Source organism: Montipora capricornis, chromosome 1, assembly GCF_036669925.1.
Source record: "Montipora capricornis isolate CH-2021 chromosome 1, ASM3666992v2, whole genome shotgun sequence".
NCBI classification, from domain to species: domain Eukaryota; kingdom Metazoa; phylum Cnidaria; class Anthozoa; order Scleractinia; family Acroporidae; genus Montipora; species Montipora capricornis.
Window position 1 is genome coordinate 26,400,846 of NC_090883.1, and position 20,000 is coordinate 26,420,845.

General features: G+C 39.3%; 2 protein-coding genes across 5 annotated transcripts in view; both read right to left on the reverse strand.

Moving 5' to 3' along the window:
- Positions 1-4,120: 4,120 nt before the first annotated feature.
- The window catches only part of LOC138037218 (PMS1 protein homolog 1-like), a 58,845-nt gene continuing 42,965 nt past the window's right edge, over positions 4,121-20,000 (reverse strand). Inside the window, exons 12-13 of one of the 2 annotated variants that reach the window (XM_068883198.1) lie at positions 18,227-18,306; positions 4,121-5,795 (exon numbers count right to left, since the gene is read on the reverse strand). In XM_068883198.1, the coding sequence (XP_068739299.1) occupies positions 5,760-5,795; positions 18,227-18,306 (116 nt within the window). In that variant the 3' untranslated portion in view covers positions 4,121-5,759. Of the gene's footprint in view, positions 5,796-16,434; positions 16,789-18,226; positions 18,307-20,000 lie in introns of those variants that run through there. The other variant, XM_068883195.1, reaches the window with a different exon arrangement.
- LOC138037251 (kappa-type opioid receptor-like) lies at positions 8,600-15,548 on the reverse strand. Of its 3 annotated transcripts, none has more exons than XM_068883221.1 (3): positions 13,248-15,548; positions 12,951-13,010; positions 8,600-12,073 (listed from the first exon to the last, which is right to left on the reverse strand). In XM_068883221.1, exons 1-3 carry the CDS (start codon positions 13,279-13,281, stop codon positions 10,959-10,961), a joined length of 1,209 nt encoding a protein of 402 aa, XP_068739322.1. In that variant the 5' UTR covers positions 13,282-15,548; the 3' UTR covers positions 8,600-10,958. The 3 variants fall into 3 exon arrangements, with proteins under 3 accessions (XP_068739322.1, XP_068739326.1, XP_068739331.1); XM_068883225.1 differs by having other exon boundaries at positions 14,546-15,547; XM_068883230.1 differs by having other exon boundaries at positions 15,123-15,204.

Below are 20,000 nucleotides of genomic sequence, written 5' to 3' on the forward strand. Positions count from 1 at the left end.
CCCTGTTCAGCGGGGTTAGTGTTTGGCGGGGTTGATTGTGTTGGACCAAAACAATATACCCCTCATAAAACAGAAGCATCGGACCGAAAATACTATTAACGCTAACAAATGCGAACTCAGCAAGGTACAGATCTTATTAGCTTGCTTTATGCAAAAACAAATATTGATACACAGTTTTTAGAAAGAGCAGAAGGAAGTCTCCAGGACGGCCGATCGAGAATAACATATTTACGACATGAAAACAACATTAATTTTGAATCGTGAATATAGAATATAAAAAGTTACGATCAGCGACAAACATTTTGGGAGATTTTTGCTTCGTTCAAATAAATCGCCAAATCGAAAGTGACATGGCCGGAATTCAGCGGGCGCCGTGTTAAGTTACCGCGGCATGATTACTCGCCAGACAGTGAAGCATCTGTGTCAAATGATGGCAAGATACCGGGTTTTTGTAAGTTTTTTTTTCTGTCAGGTGTTATAAAGTTTGACAATGAAATACGCGTAGTCAAAACAAAGATCACAATCGCACAACTCTTGTTTATGCAAAGTCAAAATTTACTCTCCAAGGCGCGTTCGACGTTATTTATCACAAGGTAATTTCATCATTTTGGAAATGGCAGCTACTTTATTATTCATCTGCGTCACAATTTTTCGCTGATTTTGGGGCTCATTGTGTTTAAACTCAAGCACGCTTCCAACAGACCTGTTTATTTTCGTGACTTATGCGTTACCACAAAAACTCTCCCTGTATCATATTCAACACATGTATGCAAATATGCTATGCTCGAAAATTACACATGATAAATTTACAAAAGCTGGAAATTTCACAGAAATAATTTCCAGCGAAACATTTATCGAAACAAGCAACATATTTGCTATAAGAGGCAAGAAACCCTTCCTATTTCAGTTGCGTGCGTGTAAGAAACACACAATCACAAAGCATACGCAATTAAATAAATTTCTGACAGTTCACATCAAACCCTTTTCGAAAGAACCTTGACCGTACATAATAAAGCACAAAAGAGACAACAAGCTTTCATTCAAATAATTTTTCACTGTCACATTTCCAATTTTTTTTTAACCTTTGCAGAGTTGAGTACAAAATGAATGTTACTTGCCAGACAAACTGGCAAACTTTAAATAGATGCGACTTCAGTAAACACTGTGAGACACAAGAGAGATCACAGACCTACTTGTGGTGTTCGATTCCTTCTCTGTCTTTGTTGCACCCGTAAGTTACCAGAGAAATTTCCATTTGGTTTCAGTGTTGTACGTAACACCACCTTGGCGAAATACTAAAAGTACAGCTCATTTTGATTTCGGCTCGACGGACGAAAGATTCACGCTGTCGAAGTCCATTACTCGTCGCTTTTAAGATTCCAGATCTTTATGTTTCACCGCCTGTCTTGACGTTCCATTCTTGAGCTCGATATGGGTATATTTTCTTTAAAGATGTACTAAAACACCATTCGCGTTACAATGACTTCCGACGCCATCACATGTTAATTGTGCAGAGCCAGCTACGCATTACCCCAGCCCCCTCAAACCTAACAAAATACGCAAAGAAGACTCTAAGCACAAAGACACCACTTAGCACGGGAGTGACAGGCAAGACTTTTACCGACACGGAAAAAAATACTAAAAAAAAGAAAACGGAAATCTACCCATTTTCCGACTGGATTGCCATAGGCAACCCAGTAAAAACGACGCATAACTATGCTTGGCAAGTTTGGTTAAAGCTGCACGGTTAAGCACCATAAAAAATTTAAATAGTTAGGACCAGAGTAGGACTTGTGCATGTACTGTTTGTTTTCATTCAAATCGTGCCAGACTAAACATGCTATTAAAACAAGGCCATTTATGTAACATAATTCAGGGTAACATTTAATTAATGATAGACTAACTTCTTCATGCCTTTGTCGTTCGAGGCGACGTTCGGATGATTTCTCCGCCTGGGTATTTGTCCTCTGGGCTATGGCTGTATTTCAATACGGACGGTAAAGCGTCAGCCCTAAAACTCCGTTTGCCCGTCTGCCCAGTTAACTGTGCACGGAGATCAGGCTCAAAACAGCTTGGTAGGAAATGTTCACTCCAAAAATGGCAGTTCTCTGGTGGAGGCAAATTTGTGCGTCTTATCCTGTCCAGCCATGCCATCACCTAATGATCCAGCGGGATGTGGAAGTAACTCACACTATCAGCTTTTTTCGTCTTCGCTGAATATTTATTACACCCGGGGACAACGCAACTCACTATTTTTCCCTAAAAATGCACTGTTCAAGCGTTGGCTAACTCAAAACAAGCTAAAATATATCGACTATAAGTTAACCAAATACAGCAACGTAACGAGACGCTACGATGTTATGATGTGAAAGTCCCGCGCAAACCCTTTTACGATGTTACGTCACAACTTACTGCTGACCAGTGGAGGATGTCTTAATTTTTTTCAAGATGGCGGAATTCTATTTGCAATTTTTGCTCGCATTTCAGGTACAATATCTACGTTCTAATAAGCCGCATGCTAAATATTTTATCAAAAATTGAAACGTACACCAAAGGCCTCTCACCCCAAAATACGGAGATTTTACCCGGCATCGCCAACAATGCTATTGTCTTTGGCGACATGTACTTGCAGTGCTGAAATTCTCAAGACCGGGCATCAGAGATTAGCAAGTTGAGAACTGATTGACTGTGATTGGTTAACAGTTTCTAGCCTGTTGCTCCGCCGGAAATGAGACGGTGTCAATCAAAATCTTAGATGTGTGAAGTTGATCTCAAGTCTGTGTCAATCGAAATTATATGAAGGGGTAGTTTCTAAAGAAACTGTGATGCTGCGTCGGTGGGGAAGTAGTATACAAAAATTTGGTTTATCAACGGAGTTGATAATGTAAATTGACCACCGTACAGAGATTCTAAAAGCTGACGTTTCGAGCGTTAGCCCTTCGTCAGAGCGAATCCGAATCGATTCGCTCTGACGAAGGGCTAACGCTCGAAACGTCAGCTTTTAGAATCTCTGTACGGTGGTCAATTTACATTATCGACTCCGTTGATAAACCAAATCGAAATTATAGATGTTTGTGATTACAAAAGATCAATGAAGTACTGGTCAATCGATCCGTGACTGACCCAAAATAGTAATCCCATTGGGAACAAGTTTTCCTTTGCAACAACGAATATTCAAATTTGGATCCGTTTTCTGACATAATGTGTTCATAATGTAACTGAAGCGTGCGCTAAAAGCAGCAAACTGTAAACGGCCACGATCGTGGAAATACATAAAGTTCATTTTAAAAAAGTCACACCTCGCTGGGTCGCATCACCTTTCAGTAGCTCTTTAATGTGACGAGTGCAACATTGTTTTTGAGGGCGGGACTATGAATTAATTACAACACTCGCGGGAAATTTAAAATTAGCCAACTCAATCCCCGTGGGAAATTTGTAGGGGCAAATTTGAATATTATCTCTGAGGTTCGGCGTTTGGTTGAAGGAAAGGCTAAAAAAATACTCCTTCTACTGATCGGAATCCCGCGAAAATTCGGCAGGACCATCTTAGAGCATCAAGTAAAAAAAGCCATATGAATACTCATTTCCTCACCCCTTATTTTTCAAAATTTTCTCTCTGAAATTGTCCAAGCCATACAAACAAAGTGCCGAAATAGCTACTTTTGAGGCCAAAAAAATTAATAATACTTCTAACTGAACCACTGACGTAAGGACAGTCACATTTTATTTATTAACTTCTTTACAACAAAAGCCATATGAATACTTGATTGTAAACTAAATAGCTATCCCATAATAGAAGAATTTTCAAGCGGTTCTCCCGGCTTTCGGCCGACTTTCTTTATAATTGTTTTCTGTACAATTCCCCAATTAGCTTTCGAAATTAGCGCTGCAAAGCGGGGAAAAGTCCCGGATGTGTCGCAGCATTGTGGGCCCGCAGTTCCCCTTTAAACTAACACAATTAACCTGCGATCAGGCTCTATTTTAGTTTCGAGTTTTTTGGAGTTATCGAAACGAATAATATAGCCTGACCAAATTCCTCTTCGAAATTCCTTCCGCGTACTTTTTTTGATTGATTGACATGTCCTTCATCTGCCAATCAAATTTACTCCCATTACACCAATACACGCGTGGACGGCAGATTCACGCAATTTTGTTTTGACCAGAGTTAATTACCGTGGGAAGAATATTGTAAACGAATTCAAAAGTTACCGTTGGCTTTAATTTGAGAAAAACACATGTAAAGCATGGGGAATGTTTTCAACGACTATATTTCGGCAAAGGCCGGTGTAATTCTCCCTCCGAACTTCACTGAGTATGCAATCTTTTAAGCTTGACATCTTAATTTGTAATTGAGATAACCTAGCATTTTGTCGTTGGACGGTTTGGCAATAGATTTTTAAAGAAAAAAAAAGAGAAATACATTATTCCTTTAACGTGTTTGCCCATGAAGGTTTCTTTGGTGGTTTTTTCGGGTAATATCTTCAGTTGCAGTGTATTTCTAGAATTGCGCGCAGTAAAATCATGATAAGTTTGGCTGTTAATTTTTTGATGGAGTACGGACAGTAAGATGGACTCGCAAAGTTTATTTTATTGTTGTACAATTGATCTCTCTGGAAACATGCCATTTTAGTTTCTGGAGTGCGAGTTTAAAGTTAATCAACTGGAAATATTATGAAGTGTGCAAACAAACCGTGTCATGTACAGTAAATAAATAAAGCGCGCCGTTTGATACACAGATATTCAAAACATGCATTCGTGTAACTTGCGATTTTATCAGCATCTCCTCCTGTTGATATATATGTCCCTTGTCTCATCCAGGAAACCAATATGCATCGGCTTTCATTGCCATTTGAAACTGAGAACCAGCTATTTAGCTTTCAAAACATCAGGGAAGTTTGTGCCAAAGTACTTTCAACCCCATGGCCACAGAGCTCGACAACGGAATCGCTAATTTCACTCGTTCCAGAGATTCAAACCCGATTCTGGACAAGTTATGAGATGTTTCAGATGGCATATCTCCATTTATACAAATAAAATCAAGTTGCACCGTCCACGGCATTGTAAGAAACAAAAGGGAGCAAATTTTTTCGTACACTTATGGCGGATTAGTCTCGAGGACTTCGCGAGAGCTCCGCGCAATCACGATGGCATTTTCACTTCCGGCATTTCAACAGCCAATCAGATCACGAGTTTGGTCGGCCAAAATTTGGCCGACCGTCCGGAATTCTTGAGAGACTTTTGGTCAGGCCCAATTTTAGCGAGCGACGACATAAGAGAACATATGGGCGAAGCTAAAAATGGGCCTGATCGCAGGTTAACACAATAAGCGATGGTGGCACCGAAACTAGAGGTTTTTCATCGTTTCTTGTCGTCGTCTGAGAAGAAGAATAAGAACAAGCAGCTGCAGCAGCTATTTCATTTTACATTTCATTGACAATAGGAAATTCATGTTATCGTAACAAGATTGGCCGTATTTATACTAGAGACTTGTGAGTGACACAATGAACTTGGGCAAACATTCCTCCATGTGGTTGAAAGCTAAGAGAAAGTTATCATCCCAGATATTTACCAAAAGAGTACGACTGTCTTATTATGATTGAGACCAGAAAGCTCTTCACGTCATAATATTTTAATCAATTTCTGTTTCCTAATTGCCAAGTTCTTCACTTGGTGCTGTAAAATGAGGGAAACCCCTCCAAACATTAACGGTTTTCTTCCCCCACTGTTTTCTCAATGTAAGATGGAATCGTACCCTTACATCAAGGAGAATAAGGAATGGGATCCTTTGACGGAACCTTAAAAGTAAAGTAAGAGAGAAAAGTTAGTCTCGCACTATCCCTTTTTCTCCTTCAAACAATCAAACAAATATAATTACGAGGAAATAAATATACTTGTAACAGTTCTGCCTTACGGTAATATAAGATATCAATGTACTTTTCAGACATGTATTTAGCTACCATAAACTTTTAATTTACTGTACTCTCTATTTCTGTTCACTAGTTTGATTTTGTAACTGTGTACCTTTTTTCCTTTAAAATAAAAATAATAATTATAAATATATTTATTAAAACATTTTGTTCAAAGTGTACAGGAACGCATGACTAGGAGCTCACAATTTCATTGTATTTTTGGAACAGTTCGTTTTTACAGACCGAGTTATTTCTTTCTAGCTAATTACAATAGCCCACCTTCGATATATTAAAGTTCATTCCTACACAAAAGGCATCACCTGGAGCCTCTGGCAAATAAATATAAGGATTTGTATGAACCTAGAGATGATGCCTTTTGTTTAGGACTGAATTTTAACGTATCGAAAGTGGGTTATTGTTGCTTGAGAAATATTATCCATGGCATTGAGAGTGGTCACTCTTGCAAGCCAAATCATGTTTAAGAACTTGTCGAAAAATAGCTTGATGTGTGAAAATGCAGTTACATAGACTTCGTTTTGGAGTTGTAGGCTCCTTACTATCAGCTCCTGACGTTTGTCAAACTCGTCTAGTAAAAAAATGGGCACGGGACGCATTGTATGCGTCTGGACGAACGTACTATCCAGTTTAGTGCGTCTTCGAAGACGTGCTACCGGTGACTTAGTTGGTTGAGCACCGGGCTGTCACGCGGGAGGTCGTGAGTTCAACTCCGGCCGGACCAACACTCAGGGTCTTGCTGCCTTTGTAATTACATCTGCAAATGGTTAGACTCTCTGGTCTTCTCGGATAAGGACGATAAGCCAGAGGTCCCGTCTCACAACCCCTGTGGGACGTAAAAGAACCCGCACACTTGTCGCTAAGTGTAGGGCATGTAGTTCCCGGTGTTGTGGTCTGTCTTCTGGGATGTATCATGGTTGGGAGGGTAAATGCTCGGAGAAATTAGCTACATCAAGCTACTCTAAAAATCCGAGGGTAAATAACGATATATGATGATATGATGATGGTGTAGGTCGTCCAAACGCATTCGAGACCCTAAAAAATAGCTCTGCACGCACTGCACGTACGTTTTACATTTTGATACATTTCTTTGCCGTTCTCATCTTGACAACGACGAGAAATGATCAAGTTTGAAGTTATGTGGAGGACGCGAGTACCTGACGCAGACTTTTCAATTTTCTCTCTAAATATCCACACCGTTGTCGCCAATTTTATTCTTGGAATGTGAACTCACATTTTCCATGCCGAGCGACTTAGAGTAATCACAAAATTATGACAATAACGGGAAATAATATTTTTAGACGACTTTCTTGTAGCCGTCGTCGTCGTCTTTGCTTAAGGTCCCTATTACGTGTCTTTTGCCGCCCGCCCAAGTTCGACTCAGACGGACCATGCGTTTTAGATTGTTCGTCCCGTCTTTACACTAAACGAATAACACGAGAAACGAATAATTTGTCTTGACGGATTATGCGTCTCTCGTATGAAAACGGCCGTTGTCTCTGCGCATTCGACAACGTATCTTTTTTCTTTTCGAAAACAGTAACATTAAGGTTTCAACACTCCGGCATATGTTCGAACGGCACATTATTACAGATCAATTGTCCTGATCGTTTCAACACTCCAGCATCGGTAGACACGATTATCGCTGCTCCACCTTGGTTGGCACATTTCTCATCTTGTGCACAGAGTCTTCCTCCTTTCTGTGCACGCTTGTAGGACCGACTCTGGGAAGATCCACTCAACGGCGAATTTTGATCAGGCTTTGTGACCACATTCCAAACGGCGAAAGTGATTTAGTAGTCTAAAATGGCGGAGACCGATCACGAAATAAAAAAAGACTGAATTGTAGGAAATTAAATATCACTAGAAGCTCATGACCTTGAAGCGCTTAATTCTGCTTCAGAGCTGGGGTTTTTTTAGTTTGAAATTTTCCCTATTTGGATGTATACATGTAAACGCAGCTTAGCAATTTCCCGCGCGTGCAGCTTCGATGTTATTTTTGTCCATATTTAGGCATAAAATTGGTGACCTAAATACCCAGCTTTCTTCCAAGGAAAAGAGATCCGTGTTACACGAATTGTGTACTTCTGACATCACAGAAAGATTCTCACATAATTATTTATGAAAAATTCGGAGTAGTTCAAGGATATTTAGCATTTCTGCAGTTACGTTTTCACTTCAATTGGTGCAAAAACTGCAAAAGTGAAGCTCAGAGCCCTTCTGGCAAATTATAAAATAATATTAACTAATAGGTCACCAGAATTCGAGAGAAACGTGCTTCGCTTGTTTATATATTTTCTTCCACGATAAAACCAGAATACTACGCTCTATTGCGCACCTTCCGTCCATGCAGCGCGCAGATACCCAAAATCGCTGCATTGAAGTAACGATTCTACTTGGTGTCTGCCAAACCGCAACGCAGGCTGCAACCAATTGCCTTCAATGCTTAACTCTTTGTTAATGTTAGCATTGGTAAATTCAATTAATCTTACGTTATGCAGCATTTTTTGCACAAATCTCAAGATCAGTTGTTTGGATTTTCGCATGCAAGGTTCTTTTGGAGTCTTAATAAACTGCTTTCAAGTTGGATTTCACAGACACTGAGGTGATCATGCGTGAATAGTAAGTTGTATTGGTGTAAACTAAAACAGTGGGATAATATCATCACAAAAAGATGATTTAACTCATTTATTCCTGCAACGATTACAATATTTTCGGGCGCAAATCCCGCGGGAGTTGCTCGGAGGTAAATAACAGAGGATATTCGGCGTTCGAGTAGCCAATCAGATCGTGTCTTTAACGCTATCAAATGTTTTAGTATATATTACTAATGTTTTTTATTCAGCCTTGATGGAAAAGCAGTAGATCGATATTTTCCTTGACATAAATAAACTAATTGATGTTAATTTGTCATATGCATATACGATTATGTAATAATGACACTCTTTCTACATTTTAAAAAGTGTGTTTTCCACATAGTTTCCTGGCAATATTTTAAGCCAAAATTACTAGTAAATACTGAAGGAGAAAATAATTCTTCCACTCAGCAGTTTAAAAGTGAAGTGTCTTATTTTATAACTACAAAATTAGGAATAAAAGTGATTCAACCGTGTACTCGATACTGATATGTTGAGAAGTATCTCTAAACTTAGCTCGGTGCCCTACTCTGAAATTATTTTTATACAAGATTCGTTCAACGAAAATATTGTGGAATTTTTTACATGATACAACTGCGTCTTCACAAATAACTCAAGGGATGCTTACTATTAAGCCAATGGAATTTCGATTGGAAGTCAATTGGAACGGTCCGGTCCGGTGTCTTGAATATGTGTTAAATTTCAGTTGGTGGAGATAGAAGAGCAGTACTGGAAATAACAACTTGGGTAATTTCGGTCCAACCGATCCCACCCGTCAAAGTGGAATTTTTATTTTTATTTCTTCCGGACATTTTCCAGTTGGACCGAACAAGCAGGTCAATAAAAACGGAAAATCGCTTTTACCATCATGCAAAGCTCACAAACCGGCAACGCCAACCGGTTTTTTCGACAAATGGTAAGCACCCAAGTTCAACTAAATATTTTTTTCTTATACCACGCATTAGATAAGAGAACTTATACGGTTTACGAAGTCAAAGAAAACAACAACTTGGTCTCCGAACTAAGTTTTAAGATATTTCACTTGAAAAATGGAACAACCGTTACCGTTGCCATGGCGATCGTTGGGGACTCGCAGACATCCGTAAAACAATTGCCTGACAATAGAAATAGACAAATACCAAAACGTTTTCCAACTGAGAGCATCGACAGTGTTGTAATCCTTGTCCATACGAAACCCACTCTTACCTTAAAAAAAACGCTTTCGAGTTTCGTTCATATCTAGGAATCATGAGTTACATTTTAATCTCTCTGGTTTTTAGAGTTTATATAGAAAGATTTTTAAATAGCATATTTACATTGGAAATAATAACCCTCTTCTGCATGTCGATCTTTGGATGATGTTTCTGTTTTTAGAGCTTAAATAAACTTATCTAAAAAAGATCGGAACTTGCTTTGTAATGTTGTTAGTTAAATTGTTAAAATTAATCGTACGGTTTAATTTGGATATAATTTGCACTCGTGTGTTTTTCAAAAAGCTTAAATATTAATTCTGATACTTTTTGAAAACACCCACTTATGCAGATTATTTCCAAATTGAACTCGAAGTCGTCACTATGATTAGCTCTACTAATTTTTGCAAAGACCTTTGCTTGTACCAGGAAATTGTGCACGGATTGCATGTGATCAATAGAGGATATTACATGGTGCGCGGAGATACGAGATTTCTCTTAGAGTGCTGAAAAATATTTCACCAGTGAACGAAGGGAACGAGTGAAATATTTTTCAACACGAGAAGAGACATTACCTTTCTCCAAGCTGCCACGTAATGGTATTCTATTTATTATATAAACACCAATGAAATACTAAATCACTTAACGAAATGTATCGAAAGGCCTTTTTATAGGTAACCATAGCAACAGTGATCTTTTCACGTGTGAAGACATAGTTAACCGAGGGACTGGTTATGAAACCTTTGAACTTTCAAAATGGAGAACAATGTTGCCGCAACCGATGTTGAATTGACCGTGACCATGCACAATCTTTAATTGTTTTCGCTTCGCACGTGCTCGCAAATTAGTTGCGCATAATTTAATCAAAGGATTTGATTGGTTATCTTCTCAAAAAAGGTGTGTTTTGTGCAGGGCAAAGGCCAAAAATACGGACAAAAACATGAAACAAAGGAACTTGTCCAGTTTTATAACCATCTCCATGCATTAACTATGGTGAAGATAATATGTTATCTTCGCGTGTGAAGGTATCATGTTTTCGAGCGAAAGCTCACTTGGTATTTCATTGGTGTTTATATAATAAATACTAATATTAGCCCGGCGTTTGTTCTAACATTGGTAATGTTGGGGTGAAGAACGTCCATCTTGTATAATTTTTTTATTTGTCACGCAGTTCTCTTGAAGACGTTACGGGACCCAAACGACTCTGTCTAAGAAGCCACACTTGTAGGCTGGGTTCCTTGTCTTATCAATTCAGGAGCTTCGGGGACATGTTCCAGGTGTTTTTCATTCCACGCCTTTCTTGTAAATCCTCGGCGAAAATCTGGCGCGCTTGTCGTAGCAACAACGTTTGTCCCCCGTCCGCACAAGTCTTTGAACAGCCCAAAGAGGGCCTTACGAAAACCATCGTTCAGAAGTACATAGAGGCAAGGATTGATGGCGCTGTTTGCATGAGCTATCCACAAAAATACAAAGCTTGCAACGTATGGTAGTTTGTCCTGTTGATCAGGAAGCACAAACCAGAAGAAATGAGTGACATAAGTTGGAAACCAGCACAGCGCGAAAACAACGCATATAACAACCAACAGTCGCACGACCTTGCGCCTGGACTTCTCAACCACGGCACGGTTGCTATCGGTTATGTTGCCTGGAATTTTACGACGAGCCAGTGTGCGGCATATCAAAGTGTATGCAATGATGGTTATGAAGAGTGGCAAGGCGTACACCATTACGAAAAGAGATATATGAAAGATTCTGAGTACGCGAAAAATTTCGTCTTCTGAAAGATTGTTTGTGGGCAAGTCGAAATGGCAATGGTAACCATTTGTGTCCGGATCAAATGACACATCAGAAAGAAACACGTAAGGGAACATTAACGCAAACGAAAGAATCCATATCATCGTTGATAGAATCTTTGGTCGTTGGAAAATCGCTTCTCGAAGAGGAAAGAAAACGGCGTAAAATCTTTCAAAGGAAATGAGCATCATTGTTAACACTGAAGCTGCTATAGAAATAGGAATAGCGTAGAAAAGCACTTTGCAGGTAACGATTCCCAATTTTCCTCCAAACCAAAGATTTCCCTTGTAAAGAAATTTGACTTGGTATGGCATAACTGTTACGGTCAGTAATAGATCTGCAATAGCCATGTTTGCTATAAAGAGGTTCGTTGCATTTCTGGAAGATTTTTTTAACACCACCAACAAGCCAAAGAAATTGCCAAATAAGGCTATCAAGAAGGTAACTGCATATGCTGATGTCAAGGCAATCTGGGCTTTCAATGATAACTGATCGGGAACTTGTAGTGTGGAACTGTGGTCGTTTGTTCCTAAAAGAGAAAAAGAGCGTTACCAGACAAGTCAAAATCAAAGAGTCATGTGATACACGCATGGCTTGTGTGAAATCGAGGCAAGTCGCCGTTTTGACCGACTCTTCCGTAATCCCCTGCTCGACTCGAATAGCATGGTCTCTCGATCCTTGAACTCAATTTCCGAAGCACAAACACTAAAGAAAGGAATTCATCTTCAAGGTTTGTTGCAAATCTGCGCCTTTCATGTGGCTTTAGATGAAGTTAAATAAATGAAATTTGAATATCCTAGTTTACTTTTTCCGCGCCATATCTGTGCTCCCTCAACAACTCATTCAAAGCGCATGCATGCGAGAGGTTGTTGGAAATGTTCAAAATGAGGGATGGTCACCATCTGACTTTTAGTTGTCAGTCATCAACTTCATTTCACAATCTTTAATTGTGGACATCTTCCACTTTTACCTTAATTATTTTCTTTAATTGTTCATTTCATTTCTTTCCTCAGTCTCTCTGGTTTATTTTTGTTAGGCCATTCAAGCCATTAAATCTGACTTCTAATAGTATCCTGTATCTCAATTATATCGCTTTTACTCGGATTATCCGAACCTGTCGCTCTGGTCATCACCGATAAATCGATATTGTTTTACTGTCTTTTGTCAAAACTGGAAACTACTTGCTTACCAGACAATGGGGATATAGTGAGATATGCGTTCAAAGGCGGTTTAAATGTGGATAGAATAAAGTGAGCTGTGGATCGGCAGCTAAATAGCCTTAATGTCGAAAAGGAAATTAGAACTAAGTTGTTAGATAAGAAAAAGGTGGCCTTCACAAATCATCAACTACGATTAACCACCTGGGTAAATACCGAACAGAGCAAAGTCGTTCAAGCTTGGCTTACCGTTTGTTCCTGTAGCATTAATGGCGTCGTTCATTTTAGCTTCAGTGACCCTAAACGTGTCTGTTGAGACAGAAAGGGCGAACTCAACACAATGATTACTGTGCGCCTAATCACGCGCGCCGCAGAGGAGCAAATTGATCGTGAAAGACAAACAAATGAAATTACAAAGTGATATGCATGTTTCCTAATGTAAATATTATCATATTTATACTTCTCCAATATGACTAAGAAAGTTTTAACGTGAAGACTTGTACGCAATCTTGCAGCCAAGGAAGGGCCTGCTGTGTCATCTTTTACCTTTCCCAAAAGACAAAACTTTGTATTTTGACATCGAGGTTCAACCACCACCATCCACTGCCACATCAATGTAAAGGTGGCCGTTTTCTATTTCGTAGTTGTTTTCTATCATGAAATGTAATAATTCAAAATTTCCATTTTCAAAAGGATAAAAATTAAGAGAATTGAATGAAATTGTCCTTTTAAAAAAGCGACCTATGACGAATTTACATATCTCTGCTTAAACATGTCAAGCAAAACGCCAGATTTCATATTACCAAAGCATTACCGCTCTGTCAATTTGCTTTATTTTTCATTGTAATACATTTATCACTTGGCAATCTCGAAGTGTTTGACGCATAACAAATAATGAAACATAATGCAAACTCGTAAATTGTAGATCGGACGAGCAAACGACTACTAAGTGTCTTTGGTTTTTTTAACAATCTGATTAACTTTAACAGAAGTCACCAATAATCATTGGAAGCTAGCAATCTCGTAAAATTCATTTACCTTCGTGTTACGCCATAGGAAGAAAGCGGTAACGAATTCGTGCTTCCAATCTCATTGTTTGTTCTGGTTTCAGTATCGAAAGAGCCGTGCAGCCAGTTTGAAAACGTAAAACAAGGGGGAAGCTGACATATTGAAGTCTGTTTCGTTTGACATATATTCACTAGAATTGCACCATTTAGTCTTCCGATAAGGAACTCTCTTTAATTCGGTTCGTCAGCAAAACTGAAGTATTGGACCAAGTGACATACAACATAGATTAGCAATCACCAGCGTTTATACGAACGCGGTTTCACATCGACACGGTTTCATGACTTCGAACCTGTGTCAAAATCGATGCGGTTTGGAAGCGCTTACACGGAACCGTTTCGCCAGAAAATCCAGGTAGTTATGGTATAAGCGAGCGCTGCACTACGTGCTAAATTGACTCTTTTGAATAAAGCAATGAAAACTTCTCGCCAAAATAGTAATCGTACTCAAATCGATGCGGTTTCACTGTTTACACGACAGATGAAACCGCATCGTTTTGAAAACGCTCCACTTTTGGCAGCAGTTTCAAATCGATACGGTTTCGGCAACAGTCTCGATCGGTGTCGTGTAAACGGAAGGTGTAGCCGCATCGAAAATGATGCGGTTACAAATGAAACCGCGTTCGCGTAAACGATGCCTCAGAAAATTCTTTATATATCGCCCCGAGGTTTGTGTTATTCTAGGAACGAAAAACATTTAAAAACGAAAGGTTCTTGTTCAAAATTTCCCCGGAACGACAGCCTTTTAGAGTTTCTTTTAATCTAAAGAACTCAACTGACCTTGACTGTAATTTCGAAAATCCATTTATCAGTGTTCTCATCAACAAACGGGCACTCTTTTGCGCAAGGAACGACGGCACAAGTAGAGAGCTGTATTTCTCCTGTTAAGTGCAGAATGCTCCAGAAAGTGGTATTCGCGCTTTAAAAGTTACGCGTAAACATCTACATCTATGCAATTTCTTCAAGGCTCGTCGCCCCAAAATAGAGCTTTCGCTGTTTGGATGGCTAAAAGCGGACACGGTTATTAAACCAATTTCCTGGGTTTATGGTACCTTTTAATTCATAATTAACCTTGCAAATTGCTTTCATAATTGTGTCCGCTTTTCGCCATCCGAAAAGCAGTGAGTCGATGGGTAGCAAAGCAGCATTCCACTTCCTAAACCCATCTATCTAATGATCAGGTTTAATTTCTCCTACCAAATTAAAGGGAATGCAAAGTGTGATATCACCGCAGTGTTTTCAGCCACTTTTTGAAATTTTCGAATGTAGCTTTTAGCAAGTTTTAAGCATTGCCGTCTTTATGGCCAAAAATGTTCGAACGGTATTGTTTCGATATTGTAACAGTGAAGGATCTCACCTATTTAGTTCCATAGGATTTTCACCGTCTTGCGATGTAGGAAGCTGCTCTGCTTGACCTGTGAGATTTTTTGCCATGCAGGTCAATAAATTCCGTATAACTCTCCCAAAAACACGTATTTGTCGTTGACAAATCAGAGGTTTGTAATTTCCCTACCAAAGGTAAACACTGAATTCGTTCGTTCTGAGTACGAAAATCGTGTGTATCAATAAAATAATATATGCCAGTCAACGATGATTTCTTGTTGTTTTAGCCAAATTGTTCTCAATTTTTGAGCCCTGTGTATCCGGTTCATAACTTGGAAAATAAACCCACAACTAAGCGAGATTAAACAAAAATGGAAAAAGGTCTGTCAATAAAACTGCGAAATAGCGTATTTTTAGAAAACCGTCAGGATAAGGAAGAGCCAAAAATAAATAAAATCATTTTAATATTTTCGTTGCATATTTAGGTGATTTGTTTCCTGCAGTTAGAGCGGATTGATTAGAGCGGATTGATTTTAACTGGTGAAATCATTAGCCAAGATTTATTTGATTCGGTTAATAAGCCTCTAGTCAGTTAAACTGAAAACGATTTCTAAAGAAAAGTATTTGACATGTTTACAAGTATTTTGTGAAACGTGGTTAAAAACTCCAAACGTGACAACACATAGCACGCACTTGGTTTTCATCTTTGAACCGGAAAAATGTAACAATTTCGGTGGCGAGTCAAAACAATGATGGGCTAATTGTGACGGTGAATGGAAAATACATTCACTGTTGAAACATGGTGTTTTTGAATGCCTCAGTTTTCCTTTAAATAGCTGAAGATCTTTCTCGTCGGCTAGGTAAAAAAATACGCTTAAAATGGATTAAAAGTATATTTAAGCGACGCCTTGGTTGTTCTCGACAAACACTTCAGGCTTCTTTAATGACGTAACAGAGGGGAACATCACGTTAATTGCTTCTCACTAGAAAAAAAAATGAACATCGAAAAACTAGTTGTGGCTTCAATATACAAAAATTCAGTCACGTTGTAACCTTTGTCAAGTCGAACACAACTATTCTAAGGGTGTGCAAACGTCGTTTCTTTTGTTAGAGGCCGTGGTAAAACGCGTGGCTGCCATCTTTGACGACATGAGTACGTCGCGGCATCTCCTATTTCCTTGCCAACAGGGCAAACAAGATGTGTATTCAGAGGAAAACCCATTATACAATGAAGTGAACTTTCAAATGTTTCCTTTTTGCACGAGAAAACAACGTTTCCCAGGTTTTAAAGCGCTTATTGCAACCAAGAAAAACCGGCATTCGTTGAGCTAGTTTTCCCGAAACTTCAACTCAAACATCCAAAGTTTCTTTATTTCCACATACTAATTTACAATATCAATACAAAGAACAGTGATTAGAAAAAATGTGGAGTTGCGTAGACAAAGAATAGTCCACAACAATAGCCGTCATAATCATCGATCCTTTAGGTGCGTTGATCAGAAAATCGCAATTTTTTTTTTCCACCTATGTGTCTTTTGTTATTTACTAGGAATCTTAGCGATGGTTTGAAAGAATGGTTGCCCGTGAACACATGCTCGCGTGACATGATCAAGCTGTTTATCCATCCTGAATATTAGATCATTTACTTCACTCCTGTTCATCCGTGAACTCATACTACGAGCCATTCGCACCGCCTCGCCCTGCAAAAAGTACGCTTGGTTAGCCCAAAGGGTGAGGCGCCGCGGGTCTGGTATGTGGAAGGTTGCGAGTAATTCGATTCTACTATGACTTTCATAAGGAAGTGTCCCGTTGCTCTTCTCCACACCTTCAACATTTATTGACTGAGTGGGAAGGCCGGAGGGGAAACTATTTGGTCCGAGGTCATGGCGTACGGACCGAGGGCAGTGAGGTCTGTGCGCCAAGAGAGAGGCTAGTGAGTCCAATTAGCATATAAACAAAAGAATTTTTTTTTTTTTTGGCCGCCATTTATGCATTTGGTCAATTACAAAGTGATTGTTCTAATTTCATACGCAAGGCGTACCTGTTCAAATGCGGGAGGCGCGGTGGCCTCATGGTTAGTGCGCTCGACTCCGGAGCGAGCGATCCGGGTTCGGGGCCTGGTTGGGAAAGTTATGAAAGTTATGTGGTGTTCTTGGGCAAGACACTATACTCTCACGTTGCCTCTCTCCATCCCATCCAGGGGGGAGTAGAAATACTCCTGGTCGCTTCATGCTCCGGCCTGATGGGCCACTTGGCTCGTATGCAGACTTTTACCTGTTCAGATACCAAACAAGGCACCTGCCGTTCGCCCCAAATCTCAAACCTCAAAGCTGTTTATTACACGTTGCTGTTTTGCAGAGGACGGCAATAAAACGCACGCACAAAGCGTTTGATTTTCCTCATCACAACTGCTGGTTTGTGGAGGTCTCGATGCCTTTAATAACAGTCGTCATTTTTTCCCATAAGCTTTCTATGTGTGTGAGATGGTTGCGCGGATAAATGCCATAACTTTAGACTGAAGAACAAACAAGACTATGGCATGTGCCCGAGGTTTCAAATGCGATATTTTCCTTAGTGCACGTGCCAAAAACCAAAAACTCGAAACTGTGGTCAAACTTGTTCTCAAATCTCTCTGTTAACCACCTAAAGCTAATGTCAAGGGTGAATGAGACAAGAGTGTTGATCTATCACTTTGCGGCCTTGCCCCATCACAGTCACAAATGGATTTAATTTTCGATACACTTTGCGCGACGAAAAAACAAAGGGCCGCCAATTTTTTAACCAATCAGAAGAAGCCATGTCACGCATGACTGCTTCTGCCATGTTTTTTTTCAGCGATATGACAACTGATTTTCGCGGGAACGGGCATTCTAAAAATAGACTCATTTTTGACTGTGCTGGGGAGCCCATCCATGCCATAACAACACTCTTATCTAATTCACTCTTGCTAATGTATAATCTTACAGTGTAGTAAATTTTACTTTATTTTATTCTTTCAGAAAAGAGAGTTACATGATATGATATTCTCTGATTAATGCCCACCTTGCCATTGTCATTCTGGTGTAGCAAATACAAACATCAGTTCAAAAGTATTAAAGTCGCAAAAGATATCATCATTCAAGCAATGTCTCATCGTACCTGGAGATAGTGGACCACCTTAAAAGGTCTGTAGCTGGACAAAACATTGCATTCCGTGTTGCGCTTTTCGTGAATGAGTTCTGAAAAGGATGAAAACAGAAAATACACATGTGATTTTAAAGAAAGAACAACATTTTTGTAAAAAAATTAAAGATATGTAATTGTTGTGGAGTATTCTTGTGCTTGCTATCGCTGATCGCGTGGCTCGTAAGCTCAGAACCATCCCACTAACTACACAGGTTATCGACATCCAGCGCCATGACTGTCTCCTTGTATAGCATCAGAGCTTTATCCGAGCGAAAAGCGACTCAATGATACAACCTACGTGTACAGCTGTTTAAGACGTGTAACTGTCAAAAAATAGGATCTTAAAATGCCCAAGGACTGCCTCTGTTTGGCAGTTAAGTGTAGCTTTACTTTACCGATAAATGTATATTTGACCCTACCATTTGACCCTACCATTTGGAATTAATGAATACTTGTGATATTTTGGAAATTCTCAAATTGGACCAGATAAAGAGTGTTGTCCAATAAACCTGAATAGATACGAGTCATAAATGGCCCTGTCTTCGAGTTGTCACTGATTCGTACAAATGGTGATTGGGAGTGACGGCGAATCGTTGTCAAGTCGACAAATGCACTTCAATAGTGGCGAGTGCAGCAGCTGTCTTCGAGTTGTCCATATTTGCTCAATTTAATTCACACGAATAGAGTATTGGAGTGACAAGTCGTTGCCTAGGTAAATCGACAAATGCATCTTGTTGCTTACTTTCCAAATGAACAACTGTCGGAGACCTTGGTTTGATTTTTGTTAATTGTTGATTTCAGTTTACAGTGTCCATAATTAACGCTTCAGCGCTAGAAGACTTGACACTTAAATTAAGTTCGTTTCTTTTCTTAGCTTTCGTTACGGTTGCGATAGGTGTGAAAATGAAGGACAAATGAACATTCAATTAGGATATAAGGTTATAGGTACTGCCCTTGCAGTTTCCAGATTTTAACCGAACTGTGATTGTAACAACCTTGTACGACCTTTCTGGTTTTGATCAGAATTCAGCCGATCATAATTCACGAAAATTTGAGCATATCATTAAGTTAGGAATTGGTTTTAAGCTGTTAGAGTAGCTCATTTCTCGCCAGTGGTAACAAAGTTAAAATACGAGTCAAATAAAATAATAAAAACTCAGTCGGCTATTTTGATTGATTCTAGTTCGTTAGCTAACCTGGTGACTGGGAAACTGTTTACAAAACAGGATTAGTGGGACTTAAATATGCGGGTTTGATATATTTTTAATATTTTTGTCTTCTAGTCGTCCAATAGTGCGATCATTGCTAATTGTGGATTCGAATTTCTTATGTTAATGGCTGCCAAGACTATTAATTGCAACTTTATGACCACTGTTAATGAGTTGTCGGTTGGATTTTTCGGTGGTTGTTACGTTTTTTTTTTTTAATTATTCTTTTTTATGTAACATGGCACGAAAAAGCTGGATCAACTTGGTTGCCCATCAATTTGGTTGGGGTACAGCGGAGATTGTTCTCTACCCAAATGCTGTAAGACGACAGCGCTTTTAAAAATTGTGTGGTTTCTGCCATGAGCAATATGTCACTAATAATTTTGTAATAATTCTGCTATAAGTAATAAATCAAGTAGGGGACGGAGACCAAATCACTTTCACTCTGCTCTTAGAAATAGAAACAGGAGAGTTCGGTAGTAGCCTCCCTGGGTGAGCAGCTGTCTGCTCACTCCATTTGAAAAGGTACCCCAAACATA